This window comes from Scomber japonicus, chromosome 16 (genome assembly GCF_027409825.1).
Source record: "Scomber japonicus isolate fScoJap1 chromosome 16, fScoJap1.pri, whole genome shotgun sequence".
In the NCBI taxonomy this organism is placed as follows: Eukaryota; Metazoa; Chordata; class Actinopteri; order Scombriformes; family Scombridae; genus Scomber; species Scomber japonicus.
Window position 1 is genome coordinate 17,958,156 of NC_070593.1, and position 14,786 is coordinate 17,972,941.

General features: G+C 41.1%; 1 protein-coding gene across 2 annotated transcripts; it reads left to right on the top strand.

Annotated features, from left to right (window-relative positions):
- The first annotated feature begins 111 nt into the window (after positions 1–111).
- On the top strand, positions 112–13,790 carry LOC128375452 (intraflagellar transport protein 43 homolog A). Of its 2 annotated transcripts, XM_053335804.1 has the most exons (9): positions 112–160; positions 1,546–1,647; positions 4,909–4,979; positions 7,339–7,374; positions 8,174–8,220; positions 12,237–12,309; positions 13,018–13,093; positions 13,231–13,293; positions 13,554–13,790. In XM_053335804.1, exons 1-9 carry the CDS (start codon positions 116–118, stop codon positions 13,650–13,652), a joined length of 612 nt encoding a protein of 203 aa, XP_053191779.1. In that variant the 5' UTR covers positions 112–115; the 3' UTR covers positions 13,653–13,790. The 2 variants fall into 2 exon arrangements, with proteins under 2 accessions (XP_053191779.1, XP_053191778.1); XM_053335803.1 differs by having other exon boundaries at positions 13,231–13,604.
- Positions 13,791–14,786: the final 996 nt, after the last annotated feature.

A 14,786-nucleotide genomic window follows, 5' to 3' on the forward strand; every position in this document is an offset into this window, starting at 1 on the left:
ATTTACTGTAACACGCACTTTCCTCCTGATTGGCGTTACCATGGAGATCGTTGCTACGTGACGCCTGTTGATATCCAGGAAGACGCTGGACGTAGCGGTAGCAACGAGGAGAGCAATGGACGATAACTTTCAGCTCGGAAATGCTGGATCGGTGAAAAGCGTGAGTGTCTCGTTTGAATAGTGCAGTGAATGAATGCAGTAAGGAAATAAGTGAGCACAGCTAACATTATTTGTGGAGCCGAGACGACGCTGTAATGATGCAGCAAAGCTATTGCTAGCTAGCTGTTATATAGCTATGAAGCTAATGTAAACATTAGCAAACATAAATCAGTCAGTGAATGAGATTGGGATTTAACTGAGTGATGCCTGATATGATCAAAGAGACACCGTCTGTTTCAGCTTTTCAGCGACGGTAGCAGCACGGTTTGTCTTTCAGTAATGTTTTATAGCTTTAAGTAACTAAGCGGTTAGCCGTGCTAGTTGAAACCACTCAACACACCGATCAATGTTTGTTATAAAAAAAGTATAGGAATCACACATATTCTTTCTCCGCAAAAGACTATATTATAATTAATCTCCTGCCCTGACAGGACTGTAAATACTTTCTGCAGCGATTAGGATTTTTTATTGCTAAAATATCTCAATTTAAAACAAAACCACCACTTAAAAAAAACCTAACCTAAAAAACTCTCACTCAACTGCTCTTAGTTGACATTAAAGCAGTATTCTAATGCTGTTGTTTAATTTAACAACATTGTATCATGATATTTTAACATTTCTCAATGTAAGACAATGCTGCACCAACAACTGTAGAGAAAATCAGCTGTGCTCATTTGTAGGGTTAATTCTCAACCTTTTAGTTCACCTACATAAATGACCTCCATCTCCAATGCAGTGCAGCGTATTAATGAAGGCAGAGGACACAGCATGTCCTCCTGCCTTTTTTGTTTATGCCTTTGGTCTATATCATGTGTGTTGCTATATTATGTATTTATATTATATGTTATTGTTTATTTTTGTGGTCAAACTTTTTTGTTTGTTTATTGTTTATTTTCATTTGATCTTGTTTTTAAAGCACTTAAGGGCTGTATCTATGCATGAAGGGTGCCATATAAATAAAGTTGTTATTATTATATTATTATTATTATTATAAAGTTATATAATATTATTTATTAATCCCACATCAGCATCACTAAGCACAGTGAGCCAGTTAGTTACCTCAATTTCTCTGTCTGTGAAAAGTAAATTTAGGTAACCAGATTTGAGACACTTGACCGCTCTAGATCTTGTTTGGTATGGATGTTTGAGTTTACAGAGATTCTCTAGAAATCTCTAGAAAAAATATATGTTATGGCCACATGTTCACTGAAATGGAAATGCGCACAAAGTGAGCATACTAAGCTCTACACACTGGTGAATGCATTGCAGTTCAAGAAAAACTAAACCACTCTGTATATTGTAGCTGTTGTGAGTGTCAGTACTGGCTTAAATGTCTTAAATCAAAGCAATCCGTTTCCCATTTTGAACATTTGCACATTTTTCCAGGGTGCAAAATCTGGAAGAAGGGCTCGACTCACTGCGGACCAGTCGTCGTTTGAGGAAGCTCGTTATGTTAGGAAGTCCTCCACCTCTGCTTCAATGGGAGAGGTACTGTAGCTGATTGTGTGATTATTGCAACTAGTTGCATGTTACAGTTTCACCTCACAATGAGTTTCATCAGTATGCATTTTGATTTTGTCTCATACATGAATCAAAGGATGATGATGAGGTAGGTAGCATGAAAAATGTGGTGACTTTGCATGGCGTCCGTTGCTAAAACTCCAGACAACTTTATACCATTTACAGTGGTCACAGATTCATTAACAGTGGCATGTTAAAGTGAGACTCATCCTGTAGTTACGCTGGTTGGATCTTATATCCAGCCCTGTTAACATTTGCCCCATTTCATCTTACAGCACAGGTGGTGACACCAGCTCAACACACATGGTATAAAGTTATGATGGAGTGCATATGTATGCAAATATGTTCCCATTTCAGCAGATTGTAAAGTAAAGACAGTCAAAACTTCCAGAGTAGCTGCTCTTCATTTATTGTCTTGTTTGGTGTTGGCTCTTATGTGCTTGTGTAGTGTTTTGATGTGTCAATTCATACAAGCTCTAGAACACTTTAAAACCTTAAAAGTCACAGAACACTGTTATTGTACTCTTGTAAATTATCTAATTGATAAACAAGCACATTACATCACCAGGCTATTTCTCTACCATCATTTTTTATAAATCCTCTCCTCACACTGACTAATGCAACATGAATCACATAAAGCCATGGCAGAAATGCTGTTTCCAAGTTTTCTCAGTGATGCCTACCCCTTGAAAACATGTTGGGTTTAGTGATGCTAAATATAGGGCAACAATATATGAGGGAGGCCAAATCAGTAGTGACAGTTGAAAGATGACAAATAACTTTGCTTTGCTATCTTTGGCATTTATGGAATCAGTCACGTCGCCTGGATAGGCAAACTGTAAACCAGCCAGCATTCCCAAAGCAAAAAAATTCCAGCAATGCCCTTGCTTTAGGGTAATCTTCCCAAATTAGGCCAACTTCCCTAATGTATGAACCAGTATTCTCGCGCCCTCTCTGACCTGCTGTGCACATGCAATACATTTTTCCAGCGTGTCGTGCGACTGGGTGGGTTTATTTGCAGTCTTCGTTTATCAACCCTGGCCTCTTCTTCCTAAAATACCCAACTGATTGGTCACATTCCTGACATCCTTTAAACAAAGACTCAATTGCTTTTATGGGCTCATAGGGTTTGGACACCACAAGTTCCTTGCCCTAGAGACCATCAGAGAATCTTGAATTAGAAACCACGAGGGCTAAGCTAATTGCCTTAACAGCCATAACTATTTTACTACAACTGTGAGGTTCATATTTGGTCATGAAAAATTGGAGGCACGGATTTGTTTTGTTTCTCAGGACACTTATGGTGCTCTCCATTTTTGTTGAGTGAAATAACTGTCTGAGGATGAATTTATTATACTCAGAGACACTTGAAATTATTATCTTGTCTCTCATGAAGATTGTTCATTGTATGAAATACCAAACTTAAGACATCAAAGTGATTTCATATGACTGAAAGGGATTTTTGTAATGTTGCTGAAAATCCACAGTCATCCTTATTCTAATCCCTCTTATTCTCGGTAAAGAGACAGTCACTAATTACACAAAATTGAGGGAGCTTGTTCAGCCTCAGCTCTTCCGATTAATAGTAATATACAGCGGAGCAGTGCGGGCTCCCCCCTCCTCCTGCCCTGCTTAATGGTGACATTCAGATTTATAAATGACTCTGGTGAAGGAACCAGCCATGAAAGATTATTTCCTCTTTCATCATAAATGAAAGAAATTCTTCACGAGCACTTTGTCCTCTGCAGACTCAATTTAGTAATGAGAAATGTTGTGCCTTTTTTCTCTCTAATTCATTTGTCTAGTGCCCACCCTTGTGTGCTCTGAGGAATTCATTCATTCAAGTGCTGTTCTCAGGGTCCCAGTCTCAGGATCAAGATGCATACTTGGTTTACTATTTTCAGAATCAAAGAATGAGAGGGTCATTTTTTCCCTGTTAATCTATTTTAGGGGTCAGACTTACAGGCCCTGGCAGTTCCCACACTCTGCTCCATATGTTCTGGTCCTGGAAATGGACGTATTGAAAACTATAATAAACAAAACAATGGCCTGCATGTAGACGACTGTGCTGCACATACCAGACTTATTGTTTATTGTATGTGAGCTTTGCGGCAGTTTGTAGCTTAAAGGGCACCTATTATGCTTTTTCCCTATTTTCAGTTTTGTATATATCATGTTACAATGATTGATCTTCATATTAAACACAGCCAAAGAGTCAAATATTGAGGTAAATGTATGTAGAAGTAATCCCTGTGAACAAAAAGCAGACTACGCTCAACGCTCGTTTTTCTACTATCAGCCCGATCATCTCCTCCACGTACAGCACACGAGTTCACCGCTCCCCTAACATTATCGCCTTTTTCCATTGTTTTGAGTGTAGTCGCGCCGACCCAGGACTTGACTCATGCTGGCATGTTGTGAGTGCACAGCAACTTAACGTAACGTCTGACAAAACGTCTGTCCGTACTCTTCCTCCTTGTGTTATTTCTAACTGATCTGCTGATGAGCGAGATCCAAATATGTCCATATGTTGTCCTTACATGTTTGAGATTATAATATGAAACAGTAAAGTGGAAAACTAGAAAGCTGACCAATTAGAAAAAGAGTGGGGCTCATTGGGAGATGGTCTTAAAGAGACAGGAGGTAAATGGCTTGTTAGAAACAGTGGCTGAACTGAGGGCTGCACAAAGGGCAAGTACAAGATAAATAGGAAAATTTGTGAATCAAGCAAAGCTACTCTAGTGGAGTCCCAGAATAAAAACAGAGCTGGAAATGACTATAATAGAATCCATTGAGCGCAAGAATAGAAGATAACTTTGGATTAAATGGTCTCCACACTTTGAGGAGAACATTTAAACTTACCTTTCCTGCCTTTTACTTTAATGCTAAGCTTTGAAGTCTGCTGTTCTTGTTGTGGTCTTGATTTTCTGTTGTTGTAGACAAGAGGGCCCCCTTCTGGCACCACTGATGTTTAAAAGTTTCTCTTTTATTATTTTCTAGTAGATATACTACTCAACATTGTGTTTAATGAATAATATTAATCTAATGCACATGACTAACTTGGATACAAATTAAAACAATATCTTACACAAGCATGATATTTCTCTGTTTTTTTTATTTTGTAAGACTGAAGCCTAAAAACAGTTCATATACTTACAAATAAATCAAATTTTTCTTCTGTGTGAGAGTAAACTTTTTAATAGCTTTTACACTGCTCTCTTCCTCCAGGGCCCCCCTCCTAAACCAGCCCGGAGGCAGGGAGGCTGGGCAGAAGAAAGCTCTGGGTCCGGTTCTGCCAAGTACGTATCTTCACCTTTTCCTCCATCTCCCCTGGCCACACTGGAGGCGGGGACTGCGAGCTGTAGTCTTGGTTTATGTGTTATTAATGAACTCTCATGCTGTTGAATGAGCTTATTTATCAGTGCATATTTGGCACTCAGGCTGTGAATCAACAAGGTTAGAGGGAGCCTGTCTGAGCAGGCAACTCTCCATTCGTCTTCATCTGTGAGCAAGGCGGTAATTGACATGGTTAATGCATCAGCCACAGGAGGGCACTGTTAGTCAGCTAGGCACTTCATCACATGGGTTCAAGCCACTTAATCACCCCTTACCACTGCAGTCTGCTTTTTACATGGGGAGCACAACATGGAGAATTCATGAAATATTTGGAACAGATGGAGGGTGTTTGCCAAATGATTTCATCTACAACTAACACCTCAAATCTAAATACTGTCCATGAGTGACTCAATATGAAAGTTTTTATTATGATGTGGAACTGCCTCTCCTGTCCTCTCTTCCACCTAGCACTGCACCTCTTCTCTTCAGGCTCACTGGAGGTGAGAGCACAAGAGATGCATTGAAGTGAACAGGCTGAGTCAATTGTGCTTATTTGCTTAGTTTACTGCACCGTTAGTGCAAAGCAAGGAAAACAGCAAACTCAATAGATCTTTCCTTTCTCGCAGAAGGTCAGCGTGTCGCTTCTCTGCTTTTGCGTAACCCGGCTTGATTCCCAGTCTCAAAGCGATTGAAATACAGGAGGTGTAAAAGGGGTTTGCACGTGCATTGATCCTCTCTGAAACAAAGTAAGTAATGGTCCCCCCTGGAACTGGCAAGGACTTTTCCCTTCAATGTCACCCCTCATGCTCAATCACCGCCGCCCTCCTCCCACTAATCCCAGCGCAGAAATCCCGGGATTTGTCGATCTATCACTTCTAATTGACACTAAATGATCTGTCAGTTTATTGATGAACCTTTGAAACCAGGTTGTCACAATATATTTTATCCCTAACAACTTTTTCCAGACAGTTTTACCATGTCTATCGCTTTGCCTTACATGAGTCTTAATCAAGGGGCCTGTAATGTGTCTTAAGTGTCGCCACCCCCGCCCCCCAGACAGGACACAGTCCAAGGGCAGGCAGGTAGGCTCGCTCAGCTCCTCTCTGCCTTGCCTGGTTGGACTCTAGTACAAAGGCTATTGGCTAGTGCTCACAAAGCATGTAGCTAATTTTGTTTTTGTCATTCTCTCCTTGTGTTTTGGATTAAATAAATGATTATTGAATTAGGTTCCAGCTTTTAAAATACACATGACTTGAATATCAATTTGTGTTAGATGAATGTAAGATGGTCTTCTCTACACATTGGTGCTAAGACTTGACATCTGGGTTTATATACGATTGGAAGCTTGAACTTATTTGACGTGAAAAAGATCCATGCATGTTGCCTGCTGTGATGATGAAACAAAAGTAAGAATTTGACTGCAGGTGTTACCTTTGACATTCAAGGCTTAATTGATTTTCCATCCACGTCAACACAGTTTACACAGCCAGAGATCTTTACACTGATTCATTGTGTTCGGAGCCCCTGTACACAACAACAAGTTGTGCAATGATTAAACTCCCAATATTGAGACTGATGTGTTGTTTAAAAAAGCACCTCTTTTAATAGATGTGTTTTAAATAAAAATATGTTAAAAATAAATAAATGCATTTATGTAATATGAATTAACAATGCAGGTCTGCACTTTAGATTTTTTGGCACTGTGAAAAATAACCCCAACTAAAAGACAGTTTCAGTACTGATTTGTGTTCCTTTTGAAACCAGTAGGGGGCACTACTTAACCAAGAGAACTAACAAAAGCATTTTGCTGCATGAAAAAAGCTGTTATACACATGTTTAGACTACTAATAAAAACATACTAAAACTTACTTTTCCTGTATAGAAATCACTAAATGGCACCAATAATTTGGTGATATTTGTATTTCTTTGATGTCATGTGTCATTGTTAACCTTTCTTAAAACAGATAGTGTGTGTGCTAAAAATACAGTGTTGAGGTAGAGGAGTCAAAACACAGTGCTTGACGGTCTCGCGTGCAGTGTTTAAGCTGAGCGGTGTAAATGGAGAGAAGTCAGAAAATAGTCGCCTGATCCAGCAGGAGGTAAGGCCGAGAAAACAGAGAGGAGAGGAGAAAACACGGCTGTTGTAGACCCCGCAGTGTCTGATATAGCAGAATCACTGTCATTAGATGCGGATGAAAAAGACGTATCTATCAGGAAGTTTTGACGTTACTGTTATTTGGAAGGAAGAAAAAATGTTATTTAGTAGAGTATCAAGTGTGTTGTATGATTTGTCTAACAGCTGTTCTTTCTGCTGGTAAACAGATCTTCAAGACGACCTGCAGCAGAGGATCTGGAAGAGTAAGTTGACTTAGCCTTCTCATCCATATTTCATTGTACTCTTGCAGTTGTTGATTCTGTTCAGTTCAATGACAGCTACATTTTTGTGTATGAATAAAAATAAGTTTTCAATAAAGTGGACATGGTGCTGTTCTTTAAGATTGTCCTTGGTTACAACTAATCCATGCCTTCCAAGAACAATCACTTAACATGATTAAAAGAAACAGCGTGACTGAGTTGTCATCACTTTTATTGCAGTTAGGAGCCGTGTTTTCCTGTTATTCTAGTTTTTTCCCCTCTACCTCCCTCACGTCATTCTGTGACTAGAATAGACATCACTAGTGAGGAGAGGCACAGGAAGCAGTCGACTGTGTTATACTCATCATCGCAGTCGGAGATCGGTGCCTGAATGGTTACAGTTAGACAGAGGCTCTGTGTGAAATGAAAGTTACCCTCCAGAAATATCCCTGATGTTGTGCTTCTGTCATGACTGTCTTGTCTTAGTAATACTTATTCTGCTCCAGCTGGGTTTCCTTTTTTAACATATTCCTAGAGGTGATCTTGTTCGAGGCTGCTCAGGCTGATCACCCAGACAGCTCAACAGCGTCTCATAGCTCAATCAGTGCCTTTTCACAGAGGCTATTGCTACTCAAAGAAGTTTCCTACTTATCATGAAAGAGGGAGAAGACAAAAAACAGGCCCATCATCAAAGCAAAGTAGCCCAACAGCCAAGTCACTCACTTCCAGTGATGACCTCACCGACGGGCTGCATTTTGAAAGCATTAAATAATTCATACTCTCACACTTCCTGTTTCTACAGCCGCCGCCTGCGACCACAAACTCCCCAGCGATCAGATGATGAGGGAGGTAAGAGCACCCTTGCTATCCCCCACTCTTTCTCTCCTCATGGGCAAAGAGGAACCCTCCAGTGCTTTTGTTACACATTCATCCTCTAGAAGTAGAGCAGATAAGCATACAGTCAGATCATCACTTTTCACTGATTCTCCCACCATATATTTCTCCTTGGATCCAGCATCTGCCTTTGACCACCAAGTGTGTGTCACACATGACCCGCACACACTTTATAAAAGTGAATATGTTCATTTGATAAAATTAGATCCATAGTTGGTGGAGAATATTGTAGTCGGATTTAAGTGCCCCCCTAACCCCCTTAGAGTGACACTGTTAGCCCCAATCACACACACACACATGCACACAGAGCGAAGCAGGAGCTGTTGAATACAGATCTGGTGGGAACATTTCTGCTTCGACTAAGTCACCTGAGGGCCCAACTCTGCACACCACAAACAATGTCAGGGCTGAGGTTGGAAATTTCAGCACAGCCCTGTGAAGGATAATTGTTCTATTTTGCAGTGCAAAGCAGCAGGCGGAATAGGGTGAAATTGCCTTAGTAAAGATAGGTTAGCGTGCACTGCTCGGTTGACAATAGTGAAGGACTTAAATGCATCAATGCCTCGGGTAGAATTGTGTATGCCATTTATGAACAACTGCCATTTTTGATCTTTGCTCTTTTTGATATAGCCTACTTATTTTAACTCTCTGTATTCCTAGAAATATCATAATATTTTTGTAAAGTCAAAATATTGTAATATATGTATGAGGTATGATAATATCAATTTATACAATTCAAAACAAAGCTATACATGTGATGAAAAAAATTATTTTCATCAAATTGCTTTCAAGTGTCAATGATAAACTTTTTATAATTAATCTGCACATGAAAACTGAAGAATCATTAAGATTTTCTCACAGTATTATTTTATGGAGAGATGGTAATATTTAACGACCACTCAACCCTAATGTAAATGTTGCCAAACCTCCCTAAATTGTTATATTTTAATTTGCATTTCAAAGACTTTCTGGCTGGTGTTTGCTGTTGAATTGAATTGAATTGTTAAATTGGAAAATTTAAAAAGTGAAATGTACTATAAAGCTTTCAAATTAAATAAGAGTGTAATAACAAATCAACATGAATTACAGGTTTTAAAGTACTTAATTTTTAATTATAATACTTATAATACTGTGTGTACCTATTACATACATGTTCACACACAGACACACACACACACACACACACACACAGACACACACACACACACACATTGCCTGTCACTTTCTGTTGTGAACTGGCTAAAATGGCCAGTTGAATGAAGAGTCCAGGGGTTTGGTTCTCTTGCAGTTAATGCCGCCGGAAAGATTATTACTCTGCGGAGGGAGACCTCTTAATACAGAGCCGGAGGCAGGGGCATTGGAAATTACAGTGCTAAGGGGTAGTGAGATAGCCCCTGCGATCTTGATTATGTCCCCTACCCTTATCCCTTATGTCCACTGGCTACAAGCAGAGAAAGAGAGAGAGCGAGAAGGCTAGCCCAGTCCCCTGCTCCCATCTCCCCATCACCTGCCCCCACAGCCTCTTGCTGGTGACCTAAAATAGCACTAGTATCGCAAGCACACTCATCTGTTTCATGTCTCACTGTCTTTACTCTTAGCCAGCAATGTGTTGAATATTGTCCCATAAGCCATTTAAATGGATTCTGTGCCTGGGTAATCATCTGACTGGACCCCTGCGTAGATTATAGGAGCCCAGGTGATGCAGGGAGAGACGCCCTGTTCTCCAAAGTCGCTGACTGGCATGTGCCTGCCGGGAGTGTGTCTACATCCACAGCAAATTATCCCCTTTTGATATTTACATGCTTCAGCAGGGAAGCCGGACGCGACCGTGTAATAAGGATACGCGTGGCCTGCTCACTGCCAGACAAAAGCCACCTTGATACATGTCCAGCCGAGTGAAGGAAGTCTGTGTAGGTAATGGGTGCTGCGCTAGGGAGAGACAGCTCCTCCTGATGGAGTTGCCCTTTGTGTCAGAAGAAAACACTGGCTTGTTTGCAGCTGCTTTGATACCCTGCTTGACCTCCAGTAATAGGTTGAATTCAGAGCTCATTTAAAAATGTTGTTCCTTTTTTTCACTTAATAATAGACTTTGCATATAGACAACATACGCCTCTGTGCTTCACATTGAACTCTCACAGAGTGTGTTAATGGTGTATTAGTGGTTGAAATGGGGTAAAGGTGTGTGCGAGCAGATAGACAACCCAGGGAAACTATTTGCAAAGAGCCGGACAGCAAGGCTTTTTGATGTCATTGCACTAAGACCATTAAATTTGATTGGGGGTCCAGGGGGGACGGATTCTGCTGAACGCTGTGCTTTGTAAATGAGAGGACAAAGTGTCACCGGGGCCTCATGAATATGAAATACCCACGCCCGCATTTATTTGGATATCAGAAACACAGATGAATCTTGTCAGTGGCTAAACGAGCGTGGCATTTTTAATTTGGTTTAATTAAAAAAGAGAAAGAAATAAGTTATCAACAGAGAGAGAGGCTTTGTTATCTGCAGAAAGTTGATGGGTTAGGTTTTTGACCAAGTTGTCGTCAGAATTCTTCAATCCAGCTGAGAAATATGTTCAGAATCAAAGCGATTTCTTTTCATCTCTATAACTTTTATGGAGTACTAAAATGTAGCGTTCCACCAGTGATCGATGTTCCTCAACTCCAGGATACTTTCAGGAGTTATTTTGAAGGAATGGTGACATAGATGCCAAGATATTTCCTCACATCAGATGCAGACTTCCATCTCCTCACCTCTATTTAGCTCCTCTATTGACTTTCCCCTCAGGGTGCAGTACTGTGGTTAGAGATTACTGACAACCCTCTTCATGCAGTCCAGCTCGCGTTTTTTCTCCCACTATCTGTCTGTTACTCTCACTCTGTCTCTCTCACTGTCAACACTCAGCTGTAGAGCTAATAAGGATGTGCAGACGACTGCCCCTCAAGAAAACATTGTTCAGGAAAGCCATATTACACCCAAACCTATATCATTTTCTATAAGTCCAGCAGGGAATCCAGTTGTTTTTATCAGGTGTCATTAATGCTGACATGATGGAACATTTATCAAACTTTTTACTTGAATAAATATTTCCCCCTCATTGATATGTATGCCATGCATTCCTCTAAAGCTATAAAGTAACCTTTTGATAATAAATGTCAAAAGACAGTAAGGTTCTTGTTATAAAATTTCAGCCAAGTCTTTGAACACATTTCATTCTCTCATTCATTATTAACTATTTATCTTATTTCCATCCAATCTTTCTATCTCTTTTTATCCCTCTTTTATTTCCTGCCTCCAAAAAATGTCCATCTGAAAAATGCTGTGAAAGTTTGCCCTGTCCTTCTTGGGAGTGGAGCCATCCTCTCTCCTGTTGCGTTTTGCCAATTAAAGTGGGTTCCCACTGTTTGAGCAGCGGGCTGGCGGCTCCTGGCACTGCAGCCCCTGCCAGGCCGCACTGTGACTTCCGACCCCACACAGATGGGCCCGCAAGCAAATACTCTTGCACATGGCTGGATGCCGCCCCAGTCAGAGTGGCAGAGTGGACATGGAGGTCGGCCTACCGGCCATTGCGGGTCCTGGGGGTGGGCGGCGCTGACAGGGCCCAAATGCTAAGGTAGCAGGGGGTGCTTTCTGGGGAGCCCCTGGCCAGCGCCCCTCTCACAGCAGGAAGAGCTGCCGCCTCGACTCCTGAATATTCATGGCCGCATGGCTATTGTGACAGGGCAGCTCTTACGAGGATGTAGCGCGAGAGAGGGAGAGGAGGAAGTGCCACACAGACACATCGCCACACAAACACACACTTCTAGCAGCCATACACAGGGGATTTACTGTATTTTTTTTAATAATGTATTTTTCTGTCGTTTGTCTACCAATCTGGTTTTCTAAAATTTTGACACTTTTTAAAATAGAATGAAATTACATTTTTTTAATTCTAATCAATTTTGTGGTCTGTTTCTTGTTTTTGTTTTTTTAGATATTCCAGTGATTCCAGACCTCGATGAGGTACAGGAAGAGGATCTCACCATGCAAGTTGCCGCTCCACCAAGGTATTGAAAGCTTTGAAAACTCTCAGTTCATCCGTATCACACAAGAGAGCTGACGGTTAACCTCTGTCCGCGCACAGGACACAGGATCAGTAGCTTGCTCTGGTGACTTTGATGATTACCTGTCCTCGTTCAAGCGTTCGCAGAGTGTCTACCTTTATCGGCCTGAAATGGAGAAATAACAGTTGGGTGTGATTTATGCAACTCTTTTACCAGGGTCCTTACTAACCGGGCCCTTTGATTTACAGGGCAGTGAGAGACACGCCGACATGTGTCGAATATGTAGCAAGGCTATGACAGCGGTGGAGGTTATTAGGCTGGGGCTTGCTCTCTGTGCGAGATAATATCCACATTGAACTCATTGTGGGGGCAATGTAGCGTGTAATGTGCAGTAAGTAGGACTGGCATGCACTGCTAGGCCCCGGCCACTTTGAGAGCCCCCCCACTTAATTCCAACCCACAGATAAGCAGCTGGGTTTCAATTTGAAGCGTTTACCACTTGGCAACCATCTCCTGCTCTCTGTGGTCTTTGCTTGAAGTCTTGAAACCTCGTTCTGCACAAACTTCAAACTTTTCCAAAGCCACTTCTCAGTAGGTTTGCATGTGTTGTGAAAGCAATATTTCTTCTTCTGTCTGATTGAAGTACAGATATCTAAGTGTATCAGAAGCCTATGTTTTCTCAATTGCTCTGGCTTTATGTCACCCTGTTAGCATTCAGGTAAACCGGGTAATGACCTACAGAGATCTGGACAATGATCTGAAGTATTACTCTGCGTTCCAGACCCTTGTAAGTCTAGGGCATTTATTTTTATATCTCTGTGATATTCTTATGTCTCTTCTCGTCAAGGTAGCCCATTTACTTTTGCAACCAATATCACCTCTGCTTGTGTAATCTAAGTCCATTTCCCTACGCTCTTTCTTCAGGATGGAGAGATTGACTTGAAGCTTCTCACCAAGGTTTTAGCACCAGAGCAGGAGGTGAAAGAGGTGAGTGGGTTTTTAGTAAATATAGCTTGTGAGCTCCCAGCAAATGCCTGTCCAGCTGTTTCTGGAGCACCAGGGGAGGTTGCCACTCTGTCTCCCAGGTAATCAAGATTTATGATGTGTACATTAACACCCTCTGCTCTCCTTCCCTGTTCTCCTCTCTTTGCGCCCTTCATTCCCCACACTCTCTTTCTTGGTTTGTTTCACTGTGCCTCTTTAATTCTTCTTTTCTCCCTGTCTTCTGTCTTTCCTTTGCTCCGCAGGAAGATGTGAGCTGGGACTGGGATCATCTGTTTACAGAGGTGTCCTCAGAGCTGCTGATGGAATGGGATCAAGGAGAGAGTGAGGAGCAGGCTGCATAGCTTGTAACATGAGTAGGAGGTTTGGACAGAGACTTTAGATGGCTCCAGTGGGAACTGGGTGAATGTCCATTACACAGAAGGGCCAGTGACTTTGGTTATATTAACTTTAATTACTGTTTGTTATCCAGAATGTATGTTTTGTAATGTGTATATATACAGCGTTTTCTAAATAAATTTCACTGTGCAGTGAACAGTGCTGTGTTGTCTCATCCTGTCTTTGTTTAGGATTTGGAATTTCACCCTTTTCATTTGTTAGTTTTTAACTTAAACAGCCAGAAGGCAAACTGATTTAAAAGCCCCTCTGAAAATAGCTGTCACAGATAAAAATGCCCTCGCTGTACTTTCAGCATTATCAACACCCTCATACAAGTCCAAGGTTGATAATCAGCTAAGCTGAAATCCTGTTGATTGTGTTCAAATTAACATTCCTCATTAAAGCCTACAACCTTATTGTTATTGACTGTGCCATTGACTTTATCTTCCAGCTCTTCGATAGGAGCAACCCCTTCTTCACTATTATCTCAAATGCATTCAACAGAGTTCCTATTGACACCTGGGGGATTAGCATACATTATACCTTTTTTACTGGATAAAGAGGAATGGATGTAAGTCTGGAAGAAGCTGTCGTGTGATTTTTAAAGTAAAAAAACAGAAATGCTTCATGTGATGACACTGAATCTAGACTGGAAAGCACAGGTCTTGTTTTCAGTTCTGAGTTGAAATTGACATTTGCTGATTTATGAAATATGTTGTATACCGTGTCTTCAACATTTGCTGGTCCTGTGTATCAGCATTCAGTTTTGTCTTTGGTTCATGTGTGTGAATATAAATGCAGGCCTCCAAAGTCAGGACAGGTCTATTAGGGAAACAGTTGTAACATTTACAGATTGTGATTAGGTTTATTTCTGAGGCAGAGAACAGTCTCATGACATTTGAGTGATGCAACGCAAAGTCCTCAAGGACAGCTCAATCACTGCCCATCACAAATAGATCCACATTTTATCATTTGGTAGGCCTTGTATCAACTTCATCAAGTGTAATACCTCAGGATGAAGCCATCACAAGGGATATTTGTGCTCAGAATACAGTATGTGTAGGTGATAGAATATTTGAGCCCAGTGCTCAAATGCAGTG

What these genes read in the sequence shown, in the direction of transcription:
- LOC128375452 (XM_053335803.1), top strand. Translation starts at nt 116, where the DNA reads ATGGACGATAACTTTCAGCTCGGAAATGCTGGATCGGTGAAAAGC. An exon ending in ATGCTGGATCGGTGAAAAGC is followed by an intron (nt 161 to 1,545) that starts GTGAGTGTCTCG and finishes ACATTTTTCCAG; the next exon opens with GGTGCAAAATCTGGAAGAAG. An exon ending in GCAGCAGAGGATCTGGAAGA is followed by an intron (nt 7,375 to 8,173) that starts GTAAGTTGACTT and finishes CTGTTTCTACAG; the next exon opens with CCGCCGCCTGCGACCACAAA.